At 43.1% G+C, this 27,716-nt stretch overlaps 1 protein-coding gene across 1 annotated transcript; it reads left to right on the forward strand.

Annotated features, from left to right (window-relative positions):
- The first annotated feature begins 460 nt into the window (after window positions 1–460).
- Window positions 461–25,815, forward strand: LOC108065881 (uncharacterized). The gene is made up of 7 exons (XM_017154127.3): window positions 461–1,142; window positions 13,989–14,262; window positions 14,968–15,289; window positions 15,347–18,193; window positions 23,164–23,443; window positions 23,520–23,640; window positions 25,102–25,815. Exons 1-7 carry the CDS (start codon window positions 654–656, stop codon window positions 25,425–25,427), a joined length of 4,659 nt encoding a protein of 1,552 aa, XP_017009616.2. The 5' UTR covers window positions 461–653; the 3' UTR covers window positions 25,428–25,815.
- The last annotated feature ends 1,901 nt before the right edge of the window (window positions 25,816–27,716 follow it).

Here is a 27,716-nt window from a genome sequence, read left to right on the forward strand (position 1 = left end):
GAAATTTAAATCAAATGCAGAGACAGTGAATTTTTCATGGCATACTTTGCCGCGGAGGTCCTGTCAACGCCCTTGTGCGCAAAGGTGGGTGGTTTGGATTCCCTCCCCCTTTCTAGCTGTCTATTTCGCTGTTTTGCCAAGCATCCAGCAACCAACCAACCTATTCCCTAGTCATCATCATGTGTGTGCGTTGCTCACTCTTTGATAAAAACCGAAATTAATTATTGACGAGGACATGGCCGCGGATGTTGCCTTTGCGTGGCGCCCGTTGAAAATTTAAAAGGCGTTCGACTGAAAGCAGCGCACACTCCACACTCCGCACTCCTTACTTCCGTTTCCGCTTAAAAGCACCGAGATGTGTTTACTTTGAACTAGCGAGAAACTGTCAACGGCAACCGCAAACTATCGGCGGTAAGATGAAGGACCCGCATCATAGAGAGAAGCCCTTAACCAAGCCAGTTGTGAGCAAACAAATTAGTGTTTAATTATACATAGGCAACCGGCAGCCAGCGATTCATTAAACGAGAAAAAATGCATCAAAGCGGCGTAAAATGAGTGAAAAACCCAGTGACAACAAAGACAAACAGAAAGTGAGGGGGAAAAAGGGGCGTAAAAGGACAAAAAGCGGGTCAGAATACTAACCGCATTAGAGGATGCAGAAGCGTCCGAAGGCGGAAGTGAAAAGCGTGACGGGGCCGGCCAAACCGCCGCGTCTGAAGGCCGCGAAAAAGCAGTTGCAGTTCGAGAGTCCGCTGCCACGAAGGACACGCGCCAAGCAGCAGCAGGACGACCAGTTGCAGAAACAACAACATCATTCTCAGCAGGAAAAGCGGGAGGAAAAGCGGCAGCAAAAGCCAACAGACAAAGTCATTGCTATGCCGGGCAGCAGCCAGGATGCGGACACGGATGCGGCAGCGGAAGCAGCAGTGGACGTGCCAGAAACAGAGCCAGTTCCATGGCCAGACCCACCCCCGTACTCCCATCCAGATCCTGGCCAGCTCACGGTGTCACATTCACAGTCCGCCCCCGCCTCCGCCTCCTCCTCCGCCGCCAAAAGGCGTCTCGCCGAAGGCTGCACCAGTCTTATGTATGCCTGTCAGCGGGGCGACATTGTCCAAGTGCTCGCCCAAATGCGCGAAAAGGTAAGATGGACATACACTCTAAAATAAGTCATGAATTTCTAACTATTTTTATGATTATTTAAAATTTTCATAAATTAATTAAAATATTTTTGCGGTTACTTAACCTCCAAAATTCTTGTAAATAAGTCAGCTATTTATTAAAATGAATAAACTTAAACTTAAACATAAAACAATAAATTATTTGGTCATATTTTCTCAAATTTTAAGTTTTTATTTAAGAATGTGTTACTTTTCTTAATGGAAGAATAATTTAAAAATATTATTAATTTAATTTTATTATTATTTTAACACAGCAGCATAGCTATCCGCATGATCTCTATTTGAGATCACCGTTCATTTAACCACTAAAAATATATAAATATATCTATTAATATTTTCCTACCATACTTGATTTCTACACTCAAAAAGAGCTTAGCGTTGATTTTTAGAAATTTGCGTTCAATGGCAATACAATTTCACTATAAATTAGACAAGAAATGTTAAAAAAAAATGTGTTTCAGATAAAGTAAATTTATTAAGGGAAACAATTTTTTTAATTCAATTAAAAATCGCAATTAACGCCAAATTTTCAAAATGTAGGAAAAACATTTTTTTAAAGTGCAAAGTGCATAAAACTATCCAGAGTAGTCTATTTTGGCGTATTATAACACGTGTTCTGTCCAAAGCCAACAACAAGCGAAGTGCAAGTGTGTAAGGGACCGGGACTTGCCAGGAGAAACTGGGAGAAAGCCGAAAGGATAATGGCTAAGCCGGGGCGGTCCAGGCATGACAAGTTGACTTCTTCCAGGTCCGCGCCTCTTTGGCTCCCAAAAAACAAAGCCAGTCATCTTTTTGTCGGGCCGAAAGGAATAAAGGCCCAAATCAGGCAGAGGCGTAGCAAGATTCTAATCTTTCTACAGTCACGATGACGATGAGCCGACACAATGCTTAAAGCCAAAAGCGAAAAACCCTTCCAAAGTCTCTGGCTGTTTTCAGGGGGGTCTTTAAATTTCCGTTGCAGTCATTTCGGCGCATTGTTCACAGTTCAGAGGCCCTAATTGCTTCATAAACATTTCTACAACAGGCTGGAGAACGCAGGCACAACAAAGGCGAGTTGAATTTGAATGCTGTAAATGGCAGGACATTTAAAATTGACAAAATAATCCCCCCAGCTTAGTTATGCCGGTCGAATGGTGAATGCTAAATGGTTGGTCCTTCCACTCTTCCTCATCTTCATCTCCTTTTCTACTTTCCTGCCCATCATGACCATCATTTGATTCCGTTTCGTCCTGCTGCTCGTTCATCAAGCGCCTAAATATGCCAATTTCACATTTAATTGAAATTTGAAAAGTTTTTAATTGAACGCAGATAAATTTTCAAGGCCTTCCAAAGGAGCCTGGTCATGTCCTTCGGAGTCACCCCTTCTCTTAGCCATTAGCTTGTCATGTTGCTAGTTTTGCAATTATTCGCCTGGCATTGTGAGCCCTGACAAATGCCTTCATTTCCGGCCAGTTGGCGTGCCTTTCGTCCTGGTAATTGATATTGACGCCAAATTTGATGTGAAATTGCCTGGCATTGAGTATTGCCAGCGACTTTTTGTGCAAATACTTAGATGAGGCCAACCGCCCGCCCTTCTATCAGTTTACTCGGCTATGTAATTGCCAAATGACATTTCTGTTGCCTAACCTTGGCAGAAACTCAGCCCCCGAGCAGTTTATTTGCCTGTGAAATATGGCAAATGCCGGCGATTATTACTTACTTTGGTTCGCGTACTTTATGAGCCTCATAAACTGTAACAACAGCATGACCGCATTTTGGCATTTTCGGTTGCCCAGCTGAAAAGCACACACAAAATCGAGGCGGAAAGATTGGTTTTCAACTTGATGGGGCCAACGAGGCGTATGCGTAATGTGAGTGTGCAGTGTTGCCTATGCAAATGAAATGGTACTGATGAAATGGGGTACTTGTACACGCAAAAAAAAAAACACGTCGCGGGTCAAATCGATATGCGCATGGTAAATTTCTGGCATATCGTTTTTACTGATTTCTCACTCTCTCGGAGATTCTCTGACTTGGAAAAAGAGAAGAAGAGCGAGAAGTACAAACTCTCTCATATCAAGTCAAAATTGATACCACATAACGTAAAATCGATCTTCGTTTCATATTTTTAAGTGTAGGTACTTGTATTTTTAGACAAAAAAAAATCTCCTCTCGTGGTTCAAGGTAATTGTGATTCAGACTCTGATTCAGATTCAGAAGATTCCCCAGCAAGTTCAGTAAATCTGTATATAATTACGTCGCCAGTCGCGCTGACTGATATTATTAATGTTCAGTTGCGGCTATATTGCTGTTCTTATTGTTGTTCATTCTGTTATATCTCTGTGCCTGTGAGACATATTTTAATTTGTCTTGTCTCTGTGCATGTCTGTGTCTCAGATTTTCCGCAGCCTTGATAAAGCCGCCTAAGCTATTAAAAGTTTTAATGTCTTTAATTTACCGTCTTCTCTGGCCAACAGTCGGTATTTTCTTTTTCATTTTTGTTTTTGTCATAGAATAATTAAACACAGCTCCTCTTGTTCGTTGTTGCTGCTTGCTTAGCGCTTCTATATTTTTGTGGATATATTTTAATTGCTCTGCTCTAGACTAGAGAACCTCTTGAACTATACAGATGTATATATATGTATGACTTGCTCTCTTTATTGGATTTCTGTGTTTCCGATTTATTGCTGTGTTCAACATGGCGTATGAGTAACAACTATTGCAGAGCTGGGGCCTCAGCTTCTTCAGCACACATTTCACATATATAGAAATATATATAGAGATATATACAGGGACAACGTTGGTGGCTTCTCAGCTTTTCGAGAGCACTCAAGCAACATTCATCGACGTTGTTTACTCGCCTGCTATTGTTTTGCTTAAACTTTTCATTGATGTTGGTTTTTGCAGCCACCCCTCAATATCTTGGTGCTCTCGTCTTTATTGTCTGCCTGGGCCTTCATTGTTGTTGCTGCCGCTGCTGCTGTTTTTACCAATTAAGTCTTAATTTCTTAGAAAATAAAACTTTTTGGCTCCTGGCATTGTTGTTGCTGTGTGGTGTCTTCTTGTGAATTCCCCGAACGCTGTGCCCGCCTTTAGTTAATGTTAATGGCGTAATTGTGCCACCTTCGCATTGGGGTCAGTTGTTGTTGTTGCTACTATATAGCTATATAGCCCTCCTGCCTTCAACTTTAAACCGCAATTTAGCCGAGAGTTCGAAACTGAAGTTTTACACCGCAACTTGGTAATTGTATGTCTATCTAAGGGTGTGTGTGTGCTGGCTGCCATCCCTCAGATTGCTGCAGGTGTGAATTATTTATTTTCACTTAAGATTTGCGGCGCTGCTGGGTCCTGTCCTGCTCCCTCGTCCTTCGTCCCTCTTCACAACTCCTAACCAACGGCCCCTTTTCACTTTTACAGCTTTAAGCAAAAGTTTTCGCTCAAAAGTCAGCTGCAGAAGTTGATTTTAGCCGACCGAGAGCCGCAAGAGATGCTTTTGTTTGTTGCAAATAATATAATAACAAAACAAGGGGGCAACTTTGTGGGAAAGTGCTGAACCGATTTGATGACCCTTACAGCGTATGGTAAAAATAATATAATTTTTTTGGTGTTTTTAAATTTCCTAAAATTTCTTAAAAAAGTGTATTAAACTATGGTGAGAAAAAAACAATATTTCTCTCAGAATGACTTAAAATTTATTGCGGCATACTTTTAGACAGTTTTTCAAAATCTAATCGGTTTTTTTAAAATCATTGAATGGAATTGCTTTAAAATTATGAATTGAAAATTAACAGTAGTATGAAAGTGTTTTTTTTAGGAAATGTGTAGGTATTTTACTTAATATTGAACTATATATATATATATTCAAAAAATATTGTGGCATACTTTTAGACACTTCTATAAGTGATTTTAAAATTAACCTTTTTTTGTAAAACCTTTGAATAGGAATGGTTCAAAATGATTTAGAAAAAATTAACAGCACTTTCTAAGCAACTTAAATATGTTGGTATTTTAGTCCAATAGCGAATACTTCCTCAACCTTTTTTCAAAGGGTATGCTGGACCTGTGGGAGATGCGAATGAGAATTTTGTGCGGTCCTGGGAGTGCTGGAAAGTTGTCGTTGAAAATTAATTTGAAATTCAGAACGCCTTGTTTTGCACCCCGCCTCTCTTTAATATTCAGGCACCTAGCCTGTTTAGAAAGTATAGTTTCCACTTTGTAGAGTTTTCCATTAGCTGCGATTGATTGACCTTCAGTCGGCATTTTATAATTACGCTCGTCCATAGCACTTTCCCTTGCTTTTCCCCCGATTTTCCGCGTTCCTTCGCCATTGCCGCTCAATCAACGTGCAAATTATTATCAATTTGGGCGAAATGGCGAAAGGAGTGGCGGTGGCTGATGCAATCGGATCCTCTTCTTCCGGTGCCTTTGCTTGGTAATTTTAATTGCGATTTTTTTCCACCCATCCCAGCGCTCTGAGCTCAACACGTTTGGCACATTTTGTTGAAAATTCATTAAAAATGACGTCGAAAAAGTTTGCATTTCACCCAGTTTTCCATTTATCCCCCTTTTTCGTTTATTCAGAGTGAGTAGCTCTGGCTGACTGTTCAATGTTCAATCGTTCTTTCATTTCATTTGATTTGCCTTTGCTTTTGCCGCTGACATTCAGATTACTTCAATCGGTATCTATTTAACTTCAGTCGCAGTCATTTGAATTTTTAATTAATCGCTCGGCTGTTTGGCGAAAGTCAGGTGAAAAAGTAGCAAGAAGGTAGAAGCGAGTGGAATGCAATCAGCGCCAAAGGTTGCCCCCACTGGAGGACCTCTGATTGGATCGAAATATTTTATTTTGGCCCCGAAAAACTGACCCCCTGACATTTGCATGCGATTTCGACAGTTTTGCATGTCCGAATACAATTAATTAGGCTGCGAGGCCCAACAAATGTCCAAATAAAAGTCGGCGGGGCCAACGAATTAAATTAATGGCGAAAAGTGAGCGGGTTTGAGGTTTCGTTTCGTTTCGGTTTCGGTCATCATCAGAAGTTGGCCAAAACGGGCGACCGTCACTAGCTAATTGAGCACAAAAACCCATTTCCAATTGGTTGGACCTCGAACTTTGGACCAAAACGGACCATATGCGGCGGCTTAGCCCGACAGCTGTCCAATTAATTAGAAGCCACCAGAAATAGCAGGCGGACTATGACGAGGATGACTCTCGGAGTCGACTGAACTGAACTGAACTGACCAAAGTTTGCATTGGCAAATTAATTACTGAAATCGTAGAAATTTCTCTTGCAATGCAGAGAAAAAAAAAATCGACATGAAATAGGATCATTTCTACCATATTTCATATCAATAAAAAGCAGATATGATTAATGTCAAATTTATATCAACTTGTTATTTTATCATATTTTTTTTGGTTATAAAAATATTGTTTTAAAATAGTTTAGTTTGTTTTTGAACAAATATTGTAAGATGAGATAATCTTGATCATCAAAAAATATTAAATTAACCTGCACATATCAATCTGATCTTCAAGCGTAACAACTTGATATTTTATCATTTCATAAAAGCTAGAAAAATACTGTTTTAAAATACCAAATTTAGTATTTTTGGAACAAATATTGTTAAAAACGATAAATATTATCTTGATCTTAAAAAATATATTAAATTTACCTGGGCATTTCAATTTTTTCCGTGTGGAAGCCACACTACTGGAAACTATTGCTGTTTGGCTCTCGAGATGACTTCCTGGCCGGTCCGAAGTTGCAGTCCAACTGGAGTTGGAGCACATAGGATATCCGTGTATGAATTTGTATCCTCCTCCTGCTGCAACATTTTTGCTCAAGGAAGCGCCCGACGGGCTAATCACATGAGAGTTCGGATAGGGGAAGGGGCATCCAAAACTTTTGCCTCGGCATCCAACAATATTTGCTCCGAGTGCATAATGACAGTCAAAGTTGACACAAATGAGCATAGCTTGTTACTAATTTTAATGCGCTTCGGTGCACAGTTGGTCCTGTGTGCAGAAGGACGGGAAGTCCTGGCTGGGATTTTGGGGTCAGAGAGTTGGCAGAAAGTTTTGTGTTGCGGAAATTACTCGGAATGCGGGACTGTTCTGTGCATAATTTTTAATTGACCCACCGTAGAGGAGTGGGGGTCTAAAATATTTTCCAAGTTAATTCGATTTAGAGAAAACTTGAGCCATGACTTACAACTTAAAACTCACAACTTGGCCAATGAATTATGCAGGCGACATGGACATGGCTCGGCTCTCATATTTCCCATGTTCAGCTGGTGGAAAAAGCGACTCTAAAGTATGCATGAGCCATGTAGCCGGAATTGAATTGCCGTTAAAGCGGGGAAATTGCTCTTGATGTTTAGCAAACATTCTACCACCTGGCTGTGAGATGGGAAGGTAGTGAGCTCCAACCGCCGGAAAAGTTTGTAGATCAAAATGAAAGTTTGCCGTTGTTGTTAATCCGTTGCACGGCATAAAAACTATGCGAAAGTTTAACTATACAGCGCAGGGAGTACAGGTAGCTCAGCTCAGCTCAGCACAAGCAGGATTCAGGATTCTGGATCCAGGAACCCGGATCCCGGATCCCCGGCACATGGCATAATAATAATCCGTGCGGCAAACCTTTTGATGAGTTCAGGCCAAAGCGGATGAGAAAAGCGGGGGCCCTGAGCCAAAGTAGCTGTAAATAATTGCCAAAACTACTTAAGAATGCTGCACAGTGAAACGCTTCCTCGAAGGATCAGCAGGTGGGCTGTGGAAGGGGCTCCTGGGGAAGGAGAAACGGAGAAAAGGGTTAAGCGTTGAGAAGGTAGAGATGCCGCAACAAAGGGCCCGATTCCAGCCAACTGCAGTGCACGCAGACAACCGCCATTGTTGCTGCAGCCGCCAACGTGGCACTAATTAGAAGTATAAAAGGTGCCACAACAACAGTTAGAGAGCAGCATCATCCTATACCTATTCCCCCTTTCGAAAGTCCCCTCTCATATTCACCTGTATTTCTGCCGCCTGCCTGAGCAGCAGTTAAGCTTTGTCTGTCGAGCATGCAAATTATAGTTTGCTGCGGAGGCGTCTGGCGGCTTGAGACATTGCCACGCCCACTTCTGCGCCTACAACTGCTATACGTATAAAGCCATGGCTGCTGTTTCTTGTTTGAGATTCAAACAGTGGCGAACATGGGGGGTTTCTGAAATCAAAACGTTTACAGTCTTAAGGCAGAGGGATCTGAATGGGAGGTTTTCACCGAAAATTAGTATGCATATTTGTGGAATATGAATAACGAAGATGTTATACCTCCTTAGAACATATACTCCAATTAATATACATTTTATAATTAAAGTGCCCACTAAAATTACGAGAGATTCAAAAATCTCTTCTAAAACTGACCAAAAGTATGCAACACTTAATTTTAGTACTGAAATAAATTTGTATATTTAACCTAATACTTTAAGACATCTTTAATATAAATAATATACATTTTAATACCACAGAAATAACTATAGTTACAAAATCTCTTTTACAACTATTCAAAACTAAGCAAAAATACATTTTGGAACTAAATTAAAAATATTATTATTTTAGTGCATACTTTTAGGAACTTTTAAAAGTGATTTCAAAACACTACCATAGTTTTCAGCCTTATTTCACCTTTTCTCAGCCTTAAAAGATCTTTAACATTTTAATGATGAAATCAAAACCCCTTGGAATATTTTCTGCACTCGCCCCTGGACTCCAGTCGGTTGCTACCTGCGCACTTTGCCGCTCACGTTAATTAAAATACATCTTGAGGAGGGGCCGGGCAAATGTGATTAACATATGAATGGCACATTGTCCGCATAAATTTGCCATTGAGTGGGACTGTGTTGGGGTCTCTGAGGTCTCTGAGATGCCTGGGTTCGCCGGAGTGGTGGCTTCTATGCCCTGTGGTCACTTGACATCTTAAGCGGCGACCTCGAGGCGCCTGCGAAAAGAGTTTCCGGTATTTGGGCGCACTCCGGGGTTATCCTTGGGGTTATCCAGCTACCATTTCGGGGATGCTCCAACCTTTTAATGTGCCATTCTACCGACGCGTCACACATAATTATGGCGGATGTGCTGCCCAACGAAGCGTTAAGTCGAATTCTCGGTTCCTCCAGCATTTTACCCCACCGGAATATATGCCGACATCTTTCTCCTCGGAGTTGCCAGCTGCCATTTGTGCCCTTTCATGGCTTTCAGGCCATGCATGTATTTTATTTTTTATGCATTATCATGTAACTTCTCTTTTCCTTTCCCTGCTGTTCCTGCTGTTATTGTTGTGGCGGCTGCGTCGTCTTTCATTATTATTTATGCTTTATTTATATTTGTACGCACTTCCTGGCCGTAAACCCCTTGCTCGGCGTATCCCACACGGCGTATGCGTCATGCACGCCTACATTTCAGGCTCGTGAATCAAAGGAGTAGAAGACACACATCCTATGACTTCTGTGACCATACTTCCATCTTCAACTCATTGTTATGCTAATGGCCTACGATATATGAATAATAAGCCCGACCAGAGCGCGACTGCTGCTGACCACACACTTCAGTCTGAGGCTCTGATTTCGAGAGCAGATCCTGTGGGTCCCGTGGAGTTCGTCCTTTGACGACAAGGACGACAGTTGTCGCTTCAGTTATGCAAATGCCGAGGAGGAAGTCGTCGGACACGAGGGAAGTGGTCGAATATTTGATATCTTTATATCTGTTTTCAAGAGCTACGCAAATTGTTTTCCTCTGTTTTTGTTCAGAGCTTCACAATTCAGATCCATAAGCCTCCTGTATGTTGGGTGTATTTCAGGGTGCAAAAAACCCAAAGGAAGTTTTAAGTTTAGTTGCGTTTCGGCATTCACGGAAGCTCTTAAAGGCACAACACGTGCATACATATGTATGTATGTATATCCATCGACTTAGGATGGGCGATGGCGAAAGGGATGAGTTGCCTGGCTTCGAGATGAGCAATCGTAAAATGCGAAATTTTATGTCTATACCAGCCTAACTGTTGCTTTGCTCCTGACTGCTCTTTTTTCCGGGACGGACCCCATAAATCCTGACTCGTGCTTTTTAATGCTCACCTTTTGTGCGTTTTGTTGGCTTGCAGCTCATTTGCCATTAATCCGGCGAAACTAAAAGTGAGATAAACAAACCCAGATGGACTAGCTGGCGAGTTTTTCGCCTTTTATAACCAGCACTCGTGGAGTTTATTCCGCGTGTGGTTAGGGTATTAAATAAATTAAATGTTATATAATTTTATATCGACAGCTAGGGAAAGTAGGTTTTGAAATAGACTAGATTAATTATTATACCAAAAAAAATTTAGAATCCTAAGGAGATGTGTTAAAAATATCCAAGATGTAGCATAGACAAGTGGTAATGATTTAATATAAGATAATATAAGTTCTATAGTCAGTAATAGTAATTTTTTACTTATTTTAAAGTTTTAATTTTGTAGTGATGTAAGTTTGTTAAGATGCTCATTAACTAATAAATAATTATGTGATAATATTGTGCATTGGCTCCAAGTCTTCTGCTTGATTTGCTGTTCCTTTTTTATTACCTCTGGAACTTGTGATATTTATTCCCTTGTTGTGACCCCATTTTTATGTGGCCCAGGCACGTTTTATTTGTTTAAAGAACTATTAAAATGGCATAAACAGGAACTCGAATGGCGATGGCAATCGCACTGGTGGGCCAACTGGACTGGTGGACTGTTGGACTGGCTAACTGGCAGTGCCAAAGTTTTATCTGGCCGAGAATGGTGGAGTGGGTGTTGTAGGTGGTCCAGCTGGTGCTGCTGCATTGTTGTTGCTCGTATTTGATTATCGCATTTCATTTTGTGTCGGGTGAATGTAGAAAGTTGAATGCAAATTTGCATGACACCAACAGAAGCGGCCAGTGGGTGGCTGTGGCTGTGGGTGGTGATGATGATGATGATGAGGGTGGGTTAGGGGGAGGGCAACAATCACACCAAGCATCATCATCATAATAATAACAAAGCAGCCAGAGCAACACTGCCCCATCCTGAGGTCCCTTTTTGTTTATATTCGTATTTTTTTCCATCCTCCTTCCTTATTTTTACCCCCTATTGTTGCCGCCCAGGCTGTCAAAGTTTTTAGGTATCATTTCAGTTTATTTGAATTATTCATAATCCGGACGGCAGCGTAAGAAACAAACAGCAACTCAGACAAGGCCGGCAGCCAGCAGAAAAGCTGAAAAAGCTGGCCAAAGATAACGGAAGCAGCAAATAAAAATCATTCATTGTAAACATTTTCCCCATAGCTGCAGAAGCAAAAGTTTTTTTGGGCCAAACAAAAGGGAAACGTAGCCGCAGCTCAAATTCGATTCAATCAACAGAAAGAAATATGGAAATCCCACAGCCATAAAAACGCAAAAAATTCGCACCATATTTCGGGGCAAACTGTAAATTAAGTGAAACATTAAATATTTAACTTTTGGGGGAATTAACTTTTGGGCTCTTCCATCCAATCGCACCTGTTGAGCTGTTCTGGGAACTCTGAGAACCCTTTTTCGGCAGCCATAAGTATCCCCCTCAAGTGCGCCCATGCAACACGCAAATGCCTAATAGTCAAAGTTTACTTTCCACTTTCTCTCCGTTTGTTGTTCTTGCCACAAGAGTTTTGGCTTACTTTCTTCTATAGCAGGTATAGCTATTGAACTCTTGTTTGACTCATACTAAAATGTGCAATAAATTGAGCACTTCCTGGGGCTTCAGAGGGAGCAGATAGGGCTGAGGGGGGCACAGGTGAGAGGTGGCCTCCACTCGGCTCACGACAGTCCTACGACAGTCACGCGATATCCTCCGCGCGATATAAATAGCAGGGCAGCGTGCCCGAAATGTTTGTAAAAATTGAATGTTGGTTAGAAAAGCAACACAGTCAATCACTCAGGCTTACTGACAAGATAAACACCACATGCACAGCGAAGAAAATATTTCTGTTAATCTCAGGAGGTTATGAAAACTATTTAATTTCAAAGAGAAGGAAAGCCAAAAACAAGATTAAAAATTTCAAATATTTCTGAGTAACCAAAAGGCAGACCATTGAATTTGTTCACAGAAAATTCTGCAAAAAATTCTCTATATTGACTGACATGTTGCCAAAAAAAGGTCAGAACAGTTAATATAATACCTCGTTCAGCTCGTAATTTGATTTCTAACGATTGGTATTAAAACATGTAAAATTTAATTTTTGCCCATTTTTGCAAAAAAAAAATGATTTTACAAAAAATATAACATTTTATTAGAAAATTTAGTTTAACGGTAATCGGAGATGGAGATCGTTAGCTTATGGTGTTAGGCTTCCAAAGCAGTCATTATTTTAGCTGTACGCCTTGGTTTAATGAAGTTATGATTGAAAAACAGCTATAAATGGGCAATTTGGCCAGAAATTTTAATCCCTATTTTTTGTTTGAGAATATGAGAGGTTATGCCTCGCTAACCCTGAAAAAGAAATACAAGTCGGCGTTATATTTTACCCAAGTTACTTTTATTTAATATATCTACAAAGACAAACCTGATTTTTCTAAGTGACTGAGCAGATAGGCGGAAAATAAAGAGGTGTGGGAGCAGCGGGAAATTAGCACAAACTATGCCGCAAGAAAAGTTAGTTGCGAAGCCTAATAAGCGGCGCCCATGGACTAGGGAGTCCTTTACCCACCCCCCACAACCATCATCCGCCCAGTTGGCCGACGAATTGCCAACGTTTTCACTTTCACATTTGCGTGCTGCCGCTGACGTCGCTGCCTTTTGCCCTCTGCCGCTGTCGGCGTCGCTGTCGTCGCATTGCGAATTCCTGGCAGCAGCTGGCAAAGTTTTAGCATACTTTTCGGCGGCGGCGACAGTATTTTTTGTGCACTTGACATGTTTTGACACGTTCCACGCTCGTTGCTCCTTCCAAAAACCTTTGGTAAAAAAGGGGAGAGGAGGCGAAGGAGGAGGAAGAGGTCCTGCTTCTGGCAGGACAAAGCATGTTCGCCTCGCCGCTGGAGTTCGATATTGTTTTGCGCGCCAAAAATGCCAACGATAATCTGGTGAGCTACCCACCACACCTGCCACCTGGCAACTCACCACGTTGCCCAGGACAACGGGCCATCGGTTGCCAAAGCAAACCCTTCCAATCCTTTTCGGCAGGACCTTTCCAGGCGACGCTTTCCGTTTGCTTACCTTTCGCCTGGTGTTGCTTTAGTTACTAACGAAGAGTCAGTCGGTCCACAGAAGTCCTTTTTTCCACGCTTGTTTTTCTTTGCAATAATTTCTGCCTGATTAACGCGTGAATATGTTAAATTATTAATTGGCCGGCCGGCGAGTTTTGCATTTAATGCTGCTGCCGCCGGAGGTGTGATGCGTTTGGAAAAAGTAATTGCTTTCGCCCCCTGACAAACCGGCTGACAACCAACAAGCGAAACAACCACCACCAACAACTTTGGCCGGTTAAATAAACAACACTACACAACACTCCACTCCACTCGATACAGTATACAAACCATATATGTATGTACGATATATCCACAAAAATATTTGCTGGCAATTAAGCCGGAGACTGTGAAAATTACGCGATCCATCAAACGCTGCCCGTGGGCGGCAGAGGTCGGGTATGCGAATGGCCGTGATGCAAATTGATGCAATATGCAAATGGCATTTTAATTAGTTTATTAATCGGCTGCGGCCTCCGCCCAGCAGCAGGTGCAATCGCTTGCCCATAATTTTCCGGCGGGCGAAGTGTAATTAATTTCTGACCCCCCTCTTATCACTGGAATTTTCTATCATTTTTTTTTCTCAGCCCCAATTGCTGCGGCAGCGGGACCGAAGCCATCGCAACGCGCTGCACTACTGTGCCGCGCAGGACGTCGACCGGAGCAAGGACCTCGTGGCGGCCGCCAGCATCGCGATCGCAGCCCCCGAGCTGCTGGAGTCGGCGGACGAGGATGGCTTCACCCCGCTCCACCTGGCGGTCATCCAGGGCAACCTGGCGATGGTCAACCTGCTACTGGCCAACAGGGCGGATGTGAATGCGGTGGACAACGAGGGCCACTCGGTGGTGCACTGGGCCACGGGTAAGAGAAATAAATAAATAATAGATTATTTTTAGAAAAATATTACTACAAACAGAACAGCTTCTCTTTTTCCCACAAAAAAGAATTAAATTAAATTAAATTATTTAATTCTTTATTTATAAGAATTTCTAGCGAAAAAGCAGATCTTTTTATTAAAGTCACTAGCATATTAATATATTTGGTAATCCTTATAACTACCTTGATTCGTAGTTAAAAAATTCAAGTAGTAGTTGTTGGAATCAAATCCTTCACTTTTCTAAAAATGCACTGATTTAATAACTATTTTTAATTGGTGGTCAAAAAACAAACTAATTTTGTTTAAACTATGTTTTTGTTCAAACAGAAGCTCACACTTGGGCAAGAAAATATTTACATTGTACCTACTAAATAAATATACAACTGCATGAATTACACTTGCAAATAATATATACTATTTATTTAGGACCGCAAGCATTTTCCAATCAATTTAATCTAAGGAAAAAAAATTATATGAAATATTGGCATTTAAAAAAGGCTATTTATAAAGTTCAATGTGTTAAATAATTAATTTGATTAATTTCGGCCGTCTGTGACAGAGATTATAACAAAGAATTTAATTAATGAAAAAATATAATTTCTATTAAATGCCATGAAAATTAGTAAAAATAATTTGATTAATGAAAAAATATAATTTTCATAAAATATAATTTTATTTCCTTTATCTAGTATGCGGTGAGGTGGAGTCCTTGCGAGCGGTCCTGGCGGCAGGAGCCAGTGTGGCCAAGCCGGACGCGAATGGCGGGACTCCTTTGCACTATGCCGCCCAGATGTGCGGAGCCAGTCACGATAGCAAACAGCAGGCCAGCTCCACGGCCAGTTCAAGGCTCTCCCTGGAGATCCTGGGCATCCTGCTGTCCCATCCCCAGAGCAGTGTGGATGTCCAGGACAAGGATGGTCGTCAGCCGCTCCTGTGGGCCGCTTCAGCGGGCTCAGCCAAGGCAGTGATTGCTTTGGTCAAGGCGGGGGCCAGAGTGGAGTCCTCCGATAAGTGGGTATAATCCTCCTTTAACCTTATACCACATATATATAATTTAACTACCTTCAGAGATGGCCTCACTGCTCTGCATTGTGCTGGTTCCCGGGGACACACTGAATGCATCGACACCCTGATTGGTCTGTGTGGCGCCCCCACCGATTTGATCGATTCAAATGGCTGCACAGCCCTGCATTATGCCGTCACCTTGGGTCATGCCGATGCCACTGCTAGATTGTTGGATTTGGAGGCGGATCCCAATCGCCAGGATCGCAAGGGACGCACACCAGCACATTGTGGCTGCTCCAAGGGGCAATTCGAGACCTTGAAGTTGCTCAAGGATCGTGGAGCAAATCTCTGGCTGCGCAATGCCAAGGGTGATTTGCCGCTCCACGAGGCAGCGGCTTCGGGGAGAAGAGAGCTCCTCGAATGGCTCCTTAACCAGCGACCCAAACAGGTGAACACCACTAGCAATGATGGAAGGAGTCTGCTTCACATTGCGGCAGCGAATGATTACACGGATATGTGTAAGCTGCTACTGGATTATGGGGCCGATGTGAATGGGGTGTATAGAAATTCCAGGGGATTGGTCTTAACACCTCTTGATGGAGCTCTGCAAAGGGGTCATCGCTCCACGGCCAAGTTCCTGCAGGCTAACGGCGGTCAGCCGGCCAACAAGGTGAGATTATCGAGTAGAAGAGCAGGGAATCCCTTCCACGAAACCAATGCCACCGATATGGTGAGACCTTTGAAATACGTGGAAAAGGAAGAACTACACGATCTGCGCAGCTCTAAAAAGTATGTGGTGTATCTAAAACACGCAGATTCGGATACTGGAAATGGTAATGGTAATAATAATGGTAATGGTAAGGTTGAAGATCCTGAAGGCGACTGCAGCTGCTCGGAGCAAACCTATCGCAAGGAACAGCGCTTGAAGCACGTCTGTCGTAGGCACAAGAGGCGGCAGCTGAGGCGAAGGACCAGCAGTTGTGGCGAGTCCAAGCACGAGCGATGCAGTGAAATCTGCCGATCCAAGAGTAACATTGAGATACGAAGACGCAAATCTAGGGAGAGATATGCGAGCTCTAGTGAATGGGAGGAGGAGGATGAGGATGACGAGGACTCCTGCGAGAACTGTTGCTATCACAAAAGAGAAAAGAATCGAGTGGTGGCCCGCAAGCGATCCACTTCCTCCAGGAAATCAAAAAACCGAGAAGATAGCGAGGAGGAGAAGTCTTCACCAGAGAAAGATTCAAGGAAACCGCTGACAGTTAATGGAGATCATCAGGCTGGGAACTCCAAGGATCAGAACAATCCAAAGGAGCGACAATCCTCGCCTACCAAGGAAGCCACCTTCATCAAGTCACCAAACCAAAGCGCCAGGAGTGAGAAACCCACTGAAATGGACAGTCTCGTGGTGGAGGAATCACATGCAGTGGAGCTGACCGACGAGGAGCAGGAGGCGGCGGCCAAGTCGGTGGTGACTCAGGTGGATGTCCATCATGAACCAGAGGAGAATCACAACTCCAAATCCTCCGAGGAATTACCAGAGGAAAATGGCAGGGAAAAAGAGGATGTGAAGCTGCAGCTGAGCGAGGAGGAAACCCAGTTGGTAACGAAAGAGGTAGAACAGGTGATCAAAATAGCAGCCACGGCGTTGAGCAGCGAGTCCAAGAGTTCCTCCAGTGAGGAAAGGCCAGCGGAAAGCACCGAAGCACCTGCTGAAAAACCTGAAGAGGAGGTTGAGGAATCCCCAAAGCCTGTAAGCCCCCCTAAACCTGCCACGCCCCCTTCACCACCCAAAGAAGAGGCCGCTAAGCCACCGAGTGCCGCAGAGAAACCACAGCCAAATGCCAACACGGTCGAAGGGGTTGAGTCTGCGGCTTCAGGGAAAAAAGTCGAGCAGCTGGAGGAGGCTGAAGCCAAACCGAAACCTAATACTCCCACTCCCCCGACCACTGCTCATCCTCCTCCCTCTGCCCCAACTGAGCCGAAAAAGCCGCCAACCGCACCACAGCCACGCCCCTCCACACCCACCACCCCAAACAACACCAGCAGCCAGCCGGAGCCACCGCAAAGGGAACAGGAGACGAGGCGCTCCTTCACACTCCTGCCCTCCGATTCGGCGGACGATGACCCAGTTCCAAACCCAAATCAGAACTCTAATCCTGCAGCCTCAGCTTCCGATGAGCCAACTGCCAACGAGCGGAAATCGAGCTTCCAAGTGCTGAAAAGCGATGACTCCCTGGATGAGAAGACCAAGAGACCTGGACCTCCTCGCAAGGTGGAGTACGAGACATCCAATCAAGTCTTTCAGGTGGTCAGCGAGGGGGGAGGATCCGGGGTCCAGCTGCCCAGTGCCGCGGAGCTGGAGAAGATGGAGTATGAGTACGAGGAGTACGACGATGAATACGATGATGATGAGAGGGATGGCTTGGATCCGGAGCATGATAGTGCCCTGCGTCGCTTCCTCAGCAGCGGAAATCGACATGGAGTGGGGAGTTCAGGAGCAGTTGGTTTAGGAGGAGGAGGAGCAGCTGGAGGATCCATAGCAGATGACACATCGGAGGGCATGGGAGGTAATGGAAGGAAGCGACGGCTCAAAAAGCGCGTGCGCAGCGGCAACAAAACGCGCAGCAATTGGAAAAACTCTCAGGATTCGCGAGATGGCAGCCATATGGTCGCCTTGGCCACCACCAGCAAGGATCAGGACTCGGGATTCGAGCCAAGTCCGCGGGCGGAGCGCAGCAAGATACCCACTCTGCGTTCGGCCCACACGGCCCACATGCCGCGTAAGCCCATCTACGCCACTCTGGACGGAAGGTCCTGCAGCAGCAGGATGGAGAACCGCAAGCCAGGCGATAAGGGAGCCTGCGACATGGGCGCCGTCACCCGATCCATTCAGCGGAATATCAGGAGGTGAGTTTTTAGTTGAGAAAAAAGGGGTGTACGTTTAAAAACTATATATAAAGTAGCACAGAAATTACTTTGGGTTTTAAAATCGTTTACTAAGTAAAGTATAAGTATGCAATAATATTTGTAAAATACAGAAGAGCAACCGAATGATTCCCAAAAAATACCTTCTTTTTTTATTGAATACTTTTCGACACCTTCAAAAATAATTTTTTACTTGAAGGGATTTCTGTGTAATTTATTTCAACGATTTTGCCCAACGGATAAATTTTTATTGCAATTACCTTCAAAATGTGTCCATCTTTTGAACTTCAAATGCATGTCTAAAAGTATGCAAATATTTTGTTTAAATCCATAAGACGGATTTATTCCAAAAAGTATTTTCTTTTTAATTGCATACTATTTGACACCTTCAAAAATAATATTTAACTTGAAATGATTTCTGTGTAATTTATTTCGCCGATTGCATTATACCTTCAAAAGTGTCCCCCTTTTAAATTCCAAAATCCGCAGAAAATATGTAAAAAATCGATACATGCAAATGGTAATGGCAAACTTATAAATTATCCGATTTTTTTCCCTGAGCAAGCGGGACAGATTGGCCGTGATTGCGGGGAGTTTCGAGGGCCCCGGAGAGTTGATGGCGGGATTCATTCATTTAAATTAATCTCCAGGCAGTTAGTGGCGCCGGCGACTCTCCTGCCGCTGCTGCCTTTTTGGCCGTAGATTTATTTACTTGATGCTTGATTTTAATCAACTTGAATGTCCCACTGCCCGACTCGCCTCGCATCTCGCATTATATCACGCGCGCACTTCAGCTCCGCAGTTGCGGTATCCTCTTAATGTAATCAAACTGGACTGGAAGCCTGCCGCCTTAAAGTTAATTTAGCCAGGGATTTAATAGCCTGGACGGCATTTCTCATTTCTTTTCTTGGTTTCCCTCTTCACTTTTTGTTTGCTCCATTGTTGCGCTGGTCAGCAAATAAATTGCCGGCTTCCGTTCGCCATAAAAAGGCGAGCGCTTTAAAGTTATTATAATGCGGTTAAAGGCAATAAACGCGGCATTAATGTTCATTTTCCGTGTACTTGAGCATGAACTATGAACCGCTGTCCGCCGTTGATTTTAAGCCTTGAGGATTAAGTGTGTGAATAACAGGTGGTAAGAGGTGCACATTTATTGGTGACAACTTAATTTTCTACGCCTTAATTACGTGGAAAATGAAAAGAAATGTGCTTCTTGGTCAGTTAAATCATAAATCATAATTAGGTCAAGTCCAGCAACGCACCAAATATCCTGGCTGATTTATTCCAGTGCCCTCGAATCTCGTCCGCTGCCAAAGCTCGCTTGTCATTAGCCGAAATGCTCATTTCCGGCAAAGAGTTGCGCATTTTAATTAGCTGCACGAAATCAGAACCAGAATTTCAACCGGAGGAAGGTAAAGAGAAAGTGGCGAAAAGGTGGGTTGTTTTGTTTATGCCGAAACTTGAACAAAATATGAAAATTAGCCGCAAGCAGGCAGTCTCGTTCTCTTCGCTGTGAAGCAAAGTCTTTGGCTTCGTTTACAACTCGCTAATGCTAATTGTAAATGGAATTAGTGCAGATTAGCGAGAGCATTTTTAGAGGGACGATTACCATTTGTGTTCGCTCTTCGTTTGCGGGCTTGTTTCCGGAAATCCTTTTTTGGCGCCCCCGGGGGGATTTTCCTGGCACACTAGCAATGAAAGGGAAACTCGCGTGTGGCCCTAATTTAATTTTGTCATTCTTCGGCGGATCGATGGCCGTAAGCTGTTGCTCAAACTTAAAAGTCAATTGTATTTATTTTTGGTATTTGCATAAGCCACGGCCCGCAAAACTTAATTAAAAAGCGTAAGCTGACTTTTATTAATTTTGCTAATCTGCCTTGTAGCCCATGAATAAATTTGCAAACATTCACCGAGAAAGAAAAACAAAACAAAACAATAACGTAACGAAAACAGAAGCGAAACGGAAATCTCCGGCCGGCGAGCGCATTTCATAAATAATTCTTTCCACTTGACTAATGAAAATATTTAACTCGGCTGTTTGCATAAGCCAAAGGAGGGGAAAACGAGGAGGAAACCAGGAGAAAGCTGAGATTGCGCCATGTTAAGGTTTCGACAAATACGCGGCGTATACGCAATGTACGCAAAACCGAAAGTCAAACAAGTGTCTTGCTCAGCAACTTTCCGAACAAGTTCCTCAACAAGTCGGCTGGGGGTGAGTCAATTAATTCCCGAAGAAGAATATACGCCTGGGCATCGGTGTGGGCGAAAATCCAAATAGAATTTGCGAGGCAAAAAAAAGTAAAAATAAAAAGTAAAAAGTGAATCCATAGCTCCCAGTCGAATACTTTTTGCGGAGTGGAGGGGGAAGTTTCAGGGGGTGTCGACCAGGAAAATACCATGAAAAGTGTGTAAATAGAGACTTTATTTTATTTCGTTTTTGTATTTTTCATTTTCATTTTCATTTTATTTTTCGCATTCGCATGCTTTCACACACACACACAGACCGAAAGACCAGGCAACTTTATTTTGTTTCCTCGTTTTGGCTCCGAAGAGATTAAAATTTTATCTGACGCATAAATTAAACAAATAACTTACGAGTTTGTGTGTCCCAGCAGCAGCACAGGTGAGATTTGGGATTTATAATGTGCGCTCACGTAATTGACGTTGTTAAATATTTGGATTTCGTTTTCCATCCCGACCCCAAGTTTATCTGTTGTCCTTGGGCCTTGTCCTGATTTCCTTCTCCTTTTTTTTTGGTTCGTGACGGGATTAGGCATATTTGTTGACCGACTTTAAAATGTTGATTCTGATATTCATGCACAGAAAAAAAATTTGATATGAAATGGGGTCATTTCTGGCTTATATTATATCAAATTTATGATTCAAACATATCATTTTGATATTATTTTTCTTGTATCTTGTATTTTTTTGACCAAATATTATAAAATAAAATAAAAAATTTAAACTGACCTGCAAATATCAATCTGATCTTTTATCAATTTTTTTTCCTGTGTGCCTTTACATAGTTGCATTGGAAAATTCATTAAACTTTGAGCGATTAGTTTAAGCCTTAACCTTTAAGACCCAGATATTCTTGGTTTTTCCCTGGAAAATCCAGCCAGTCAGCCAGCTAACCACTTGGCCAAGTTTGAAGCACGGGCTCAGAAATAGAGCCTTAATGAAAAATGAAGCGGTAAAGTTTTTCGGTTGGCCGCAGACTTTTCGCGAATTCTCCGGGGGTGCGACTTTGTCAACACTTTTTGGAGGCCATCGATTTTTCGGTAGGGTAGGTAGATATAGAGATAGGTATATAGATATAGGGATGCAGGTATGCCGGTATGCAGGCCACGTTGTTCGGGACAGCCATTAACACTTGGCAAAAGGTTCGCTCAGAGCTTTTGTGTTGCCTTGTGCTCGGTGGAAATTGCCGGCGGGCGGAATTCGTTGTTGCAACTTGTGCAGCGCTTAATTTCTTTGCATTTTGTTGTCGTTGTCAGCGCCTGGGAAAAGGAAAAGTGAGAGCTGCGCCTACTCACTACTGGTGGTGCTGACTTTGCCGCCGGCGGGTTTTCCACTTCATCCACTTTGCCGCTGCGTGCACTTTTTGCCTGTCACATTTGTGTCGCAAACAGGAAGAGGTGGGTGGAAAAGGTGGGTGGAAAAGGGGGCTGCCTTGCAAGGTGGCTGTCAGTCAGTGGGTCGTTTGGACGCTGGTGGCGGTGGAAAAATGTGCCACACAAAATCAACGCGCACAAGAAAATGAAATGAAAGTTGTACTAGGCGAACGAACGTAGAGCGGAAACGGAAATCAGTAGCAGCAGTAGTGAAAAGTGGGTGGGGAGAAAGCAAAAAAATATATGCCAAGGACACTATTGCAAAAAGTATTTGCACAAAGCGAAAGACTTGCAAAGAACTCAGGCGCAACCGAATGGAGCCAAAAGCGAGGCGTAAAATTGAAAAGCGCTTCGGCAAACAAGTGATGGCGATGGCGATGATGATGGCCAGAATGATGGCCAGAATGGCCACGATAAGGAGGGCCATGATGATAAAGAAGATGACCGACCGCCACTGGTGGGGCAGCAAAACAAGCGGAAGAACGATGGACCGCTTTGAAGTCGCGCTGCGGGATTTCTTCGGGGCCCTCGGCCAATTTATTACGCAGCTTTTGGCTCTCAAGGATTCTTACCTATTTATTACCTGGGCTCTCTGGCAAAACCATCCGCCCATCCATCCCACGAGCAATGAACTTTTGTTTCAAAGTCAAATTGTTTTGCATAATTTCGCGCTGCGCAGCCAAGTGGCGAGCAGTGTCAAGCGCTCGTCCTCCGCCTTTCGTCTCTCCTGGTTAAACAATTTTCGAAAAACGCCGCTCCAACCGAGAGACCGGCTTTTCTGCACTCCAAGTGCCCTCGACAAATTTGCTTAGTTTTTTCGGTGAATGCACCCCGCTTCTGCTCGGCGAAAGGCAAAAGGCTTGGACGTCATTCGTTGATTCAGAAGAGTCGCCGCAGAGTTAAGGGAGCAACTTTCAAGGGGCATATCCTTATCCTCATCCTTAAGCTTAAAGCCTGTTTGCCTAATTTTTAATAAAATTCCTAATAACATTTTACGGCTTAGAGGGCGCCGTTGGCGGCTTTAATTTGACTCCGCTGCCTTTCGCTGCCTTTCTCAATTATTAATAGAATTTTTTCCGCGTACGCACTTTAGTATTTTTGAAATTTTAATAACATGATGCCTTTTATTGCGATGCGAGATGGGAGAAAGAGCAGAAGAAGGTCCTTTGTCAGCGGAAACAGCAGGAGTCTGCCTTTGTTTGACTCGCGAAATATCAAAATGACAATTTACGTACATTTGCTAACATTTATTTTGCAAGGACAATGGGAAGCAGCCGACTGCGCTTTTCTCTGGTCCTTTGTTTATGGCTTGCCATCTTTTTCTCCATATCCTTACAGATACTACATGGAGCGCAAGATCTTCCAGCATCTGCTGGAGCTCAAGTCGCTGCAGATTCGCTCCAGCAAATTGAACGAGGCTGTGCTGGTTAAGCGGGCCGTGGACGACTACCACAAGTCCTGCGTCCTTTTGGGCGGCGAAACGGGCACGCGACTAAGGCGCTACAACTTCAGCGAGTACACGTTCAAGAACTTCGAGCTCTTTCTCTACGAGACGCTCAAGGGACTCCAGCGACCGGGCACCAACAACTTCCAGAACATCAACGAGGTGTACGAGGAGGTGGGTGGGGTGATGAGGGGGCGATGATTAAGTGCCCGTCTCCAACTGGCTCATCCAATTTCCTTCCATTTTGCAGGCGGAGCGGCGGCTCAGTCCGGATTACAATGCCTACGAGAAGGCGCTGCAGTGCACCACCAAGACGCACCGCTGCCTCCATGCGGCCCACGCCTACACGGGAATACCCTGCGCCGCCTACAGTGAGTAATCTTTTTGGGAGAAGCACTCGAAAGAATTTGGATGGCTACAGGAATTTTTATTTAAGCGGGAAAATTTTACAGAACTTTTTTATGTAGGAATAAAAAAATTCAACGTTTTAAGCTTCACTTAATTACCTACAGGTATTCACTTTACTTTAGTGGTATTATATATATTTAGTTATTATATTATATGTATTTTTGCTAAAAAGAATGGTCCAAAACTAAAATGTTCTGGCTTAAATGCCAAAGAATCAACGATGTATTACATTCTATGTTCGGACATTAAGTTCTTTTCACGAAATGTTAGGAGTTAGTTTCGAGGTTAAAAATTTAATTTTCGTCCAAGTTCAAACTAGAACTTAGAAAATTTAATATTTGTACACTCTTTAAATTTTTTATAAGGGGTTACATCATGACTTTTTGCGATGGATTAAAACCCAATCGATTTGGGATTTATTTACAAGCTCAAAGAGGTATTAAATTCCATGTTTGGACTATTACTTCCATTGATTCAGCCAAAATACCGAACAAAAGACGTAGCATAAAATTAAATTTTGACCAATTTTAATTGTTGTGTAGATACGTGTTTTCTTTTTATTTTACGTTTGAGGATTAGTAATAATTGCAGGTTGGATTTTATTATGTTTGAATTGTTAAACAAACTATGTATATGGATAAGAAAAAAACCCTCCATATAATCGGCTTATACTTATTTTATTTGCCAAAAAAGTTAAGAATAAACGGCTTTAACAAATTTTTTAAATAGTACGAATTTTTTTTAGACAGACCTACAATTTTTTTGTGTGCCGCGCCTTTGCCGCTCTTTCGATTGCTCGAGGGCTTTAAGCGGCTCTGTGCAAGCGTGAAAAATGGCACCAGACGGGCTTTTTCTTTGGCTTTAGCTTTGGCCAAAGAGTCAAATCGCCTGGTTAACAGTGGACTGGGTTGGCAACACTTTCTCCGGACAAACGGGCAGTGGGTCAAGCGTGGGACGAGCGGACACGGACACTCGAATTCAAAGCATCTCCTCCACGGCAGCCGGAGGGCATAAAAATATAAATCCTAATTACGAGCAGTTTATTCAGTGCGCGGGGCAAATTAAAAATATTCTCGACCCCGGCCTGCTGGCTTTCAACTTTTATTACATCTTCACTGGCTGGAGAGCCTTGCGCCGCCTCCTTCTCAAAAAAGGATGCGCGTCCTTTGGCTTAGGCCAAATTAAAAACGCATTCATTTGCCCTTGTTTATGCCGGGTTATTTTCCTGAAAGTAGCTAGTAATCCCAGTTGAGATGGCTCCTAATCCGGGCAGCCAAAAATGTACTCCTCACTTTCATTATTTTCTTTTTGTTTTTTTGTGACCATGCAATTCAGCTGAGTGGCGCACCTGGAGGATACCTAAATCCTATATCCCTTGCAGCAAATCCAACCATCATTAATCTAATGTGTTTTTGCATTTGCAGTTCCCATGATGAATCATCACACGATGCCAAAGTTCGGCTTTGGCCAGTACAAGAAGACCGGCAGCGTGAGCAGCTTCTTCCTGCCGAAAATCCTGACCAGCGGTCGTGCTGCCAGCGGAAGAGCGGGCGGTTTGGGAAGCGGTACAGGGGGCGGCACGGGCGGAAGTGCCAGCGGCAACCGCTGCAACCACAAGGTGGCTCTGGAATTGTCGCACGGCAAGAACAAACAGCTAATTTCACTGCCCGCAGAAAAGCTGGACAGCAATAAGCGGTACTACGTGACGTTCACAGTTAAGGACTCCTCGTCGCAGCAGCAGTGCAAGTAGTGCGTATGTATGCGTAATGTGGCGCACATTGCGTATACGCCATGGATGGATGGCCATTGGCGGGATCCTGCGCCCGCATCCTCAGGCTCCTTTTTATGCTGTTTCTGTTTTTGCTGCCGCTTCTGCTGTTGCTGCTGCTCCAAATGCATTAAAACAATGCCATCGCAACATTTTGTGTCGCTGCTCCCGCTGTTGCAGTTGCTTTTGCTGTTGCTGTTCCAGCAATTGTTGTGGCCACCCGTTGTCCGCGCTGCCTTTTTTCCATTCGCTTCCTGTCCGGGTTGCTGGAGTAATACCACGGAAAATGGGGGCTTTTGCAGGGTGTATCGCGGACGTATACACTTAGCCCATTAGGTGGGCAAAATTCAATTTATTAAGCTCAACTGAAAGCAGGCTCTTTGGCTTTTTAATTTTGAAGAACTAAAATTCCTAAAAGGGTTTTGTATTTCATAAATGTATGATTTTGCTGCAATTAAAAGTTATGTTACGAAGCATAAAGAAATAATATTTTAAATTTGACAATATGTCATTAATATTTAAAGATTCATTAAGTTTTAAGTTGAATAGTGAATTTTGAAAAGAACTTAGGTAGGGGAAATCAGAAATCACTAGTGGTATCTCAAGGTATCTACAAGTATGCTATTTAAAGAACTTTTGATTGAATTCATCCAACTTTTGTCCCTAAAATATTTTATTGCCTACTTTTAGGCAGTGATTTGAAAATACCGAAAAATTTATGAGTTAATTAATTCAGAAAAATAACATTTAACAAATTTAGTTTTCAAGTTGATTTCATTTAATAACTTACTTTAGATCAAAATGAGTTTTACTTTCAAAATATATTGTTGCTTACTTTTGGGCAGTGAATTTACAAATTTTAGAAATAATTGAATTCAGAAAAAATGACTTTAAATAAATTTTCATTTATTAACCATTAATAGGGCATAGAAAATTCGTACTATTACCTTTTACCATCGCTGTTGTTTCTGCTGCACTTTAAGATGGCCAACTGCTGATAATGGATGATGGCTCTGCTCTGCGGCTGTCAGTTGAAGTTGTCACGCCGGCAGCGATGCAGGCAGCAAAAGCAACAGCAAAAGCAGCAATTGCTAAGGCAACGGCAGCTTAAATTATGTGCTTCTCCAACCCCGGGCAGTTCAGTTGTTCAGTTGTTCGGTTGTTCGGTTGTTCAGCTCCGCGCTGTGTTGTTTGCCTGTTTCGTATTCTTTTTCGCCGTCTGTTTGTTTGTTTGTCCGTTGGCGCTGCCGCTGCGCTTTTATTTCAGTTTTTCATTATCATTTTTTGTCGCAGTCGCTGGGTTTTTGTTTGGGGTGGGGTTTGGGTCCTAATGCCACAGATAAGCGTTGTTATTAACGCTCGGCTTACCAGGACTAGGCGACAGGCGTGAGGACATGCCGCCCATCGTCGCTTTTGTCCAAGGGAAAAGGGAGTTGAAAGCAGGAGCAGCAGAAGCTACAGGAGCAAAGCAGATTCAGAATCAGCGAATGAATAAATGTAAAATATGTACCGTGCATTTCTTTGGCATTTCAACATTTTTACTTTATTTGCAATTTTATTTACTTGTCTGCTTGTGCGCCCTCCTTCCATTTTCCCCACCATACCATCTACCATTCAAGCCGTTGTTTGTTTGTTTGCTTACTTCGCGCTGAGTGCATTGTAAATGGAGAATAATTGCATTGCATACAAAAAGCGTCGCGATTTTTAAATTGTATAAGCGAGCAGCAGGAGCATCAGGAGCAGCAGCAGCAGTACAGCATCTACATCCGCCGTAAAATGATTTCTTTAAATATCAAATTATAAGAGCCGGAGTGCATAATAAATTCCGCATTTTAAGAGTTCTCGTTCTCGTTTCGCGTAGACCTAAGGCAGCTGTTGCAAAATAAACGTTGAAAATGTCTAAATTGAAGCGCGGCTGTTTCATGCATTTCGCACACACGAAAAGAGAGCAAAACAATGGCGGCCCACAAACCACCCACTCACCCACTCAACCGCCCACATGTCCTTGGCATAGATGCGAAAAGCGAGCTGATTGCTCGCTTCGCAGGCGCCGGTATCATTATTTCAGCATCTGCCCAAAACGACGACGACTGCTGACAAAAGGAACAGAACAGGCTGGCGAAAAAGGAAAACATTTTTACGGCATTCTCGGCATTTTGGCAGCCACCTCAGTTCCCATCCCCCTTTTCTCTTTATCCACCCGCTTTGGGCTTGTAAAACTGGATGGCATTCTTATGGCTGCCATGAATGTCAGTTGGAGAAGTGGCTCTT

This window comes from Drosophila takahashii, chromosome 3R, assembly GCF_030179915.1.
Source record: "Drosophila takahashii strain IR98-3 E-12201 chromosome 3R, DtakHiC1v2, whole genome shotgun sequence".
Lineage (NCBI taxonomy): Eukaryota > Metazoa > Arthropoda > Insecta > Diptera > Drosophilidae > Drosophila > Drosophila takahashii.

Excerpts from the sequence above, each read along its gene's own strand:
- LOC108065881 (XM_017154127.3), top strand. The coding sequence starts at position 654 with ATGCAGAAGCGTCCGAAGGCGGAAGTGAAAAGCGTGACGGGGCCGGCC. Across the intron at positions 14,263-14,967 it reads GGTGGTGCACTGGGCCACGG|TATGCGGTGAGGTGGAGTCC; the intron begins GTAAGAGAAATA and ends TCCTTTATCTAG. Across the intron at positions 23,444-23,519 it reads TCAACGAGGTGTACGAGGAG|GCGGAGCGGCGGCTCAGTCC; the intron begins GTGGGTGGGGTG and ends TCCATTTTGCAG.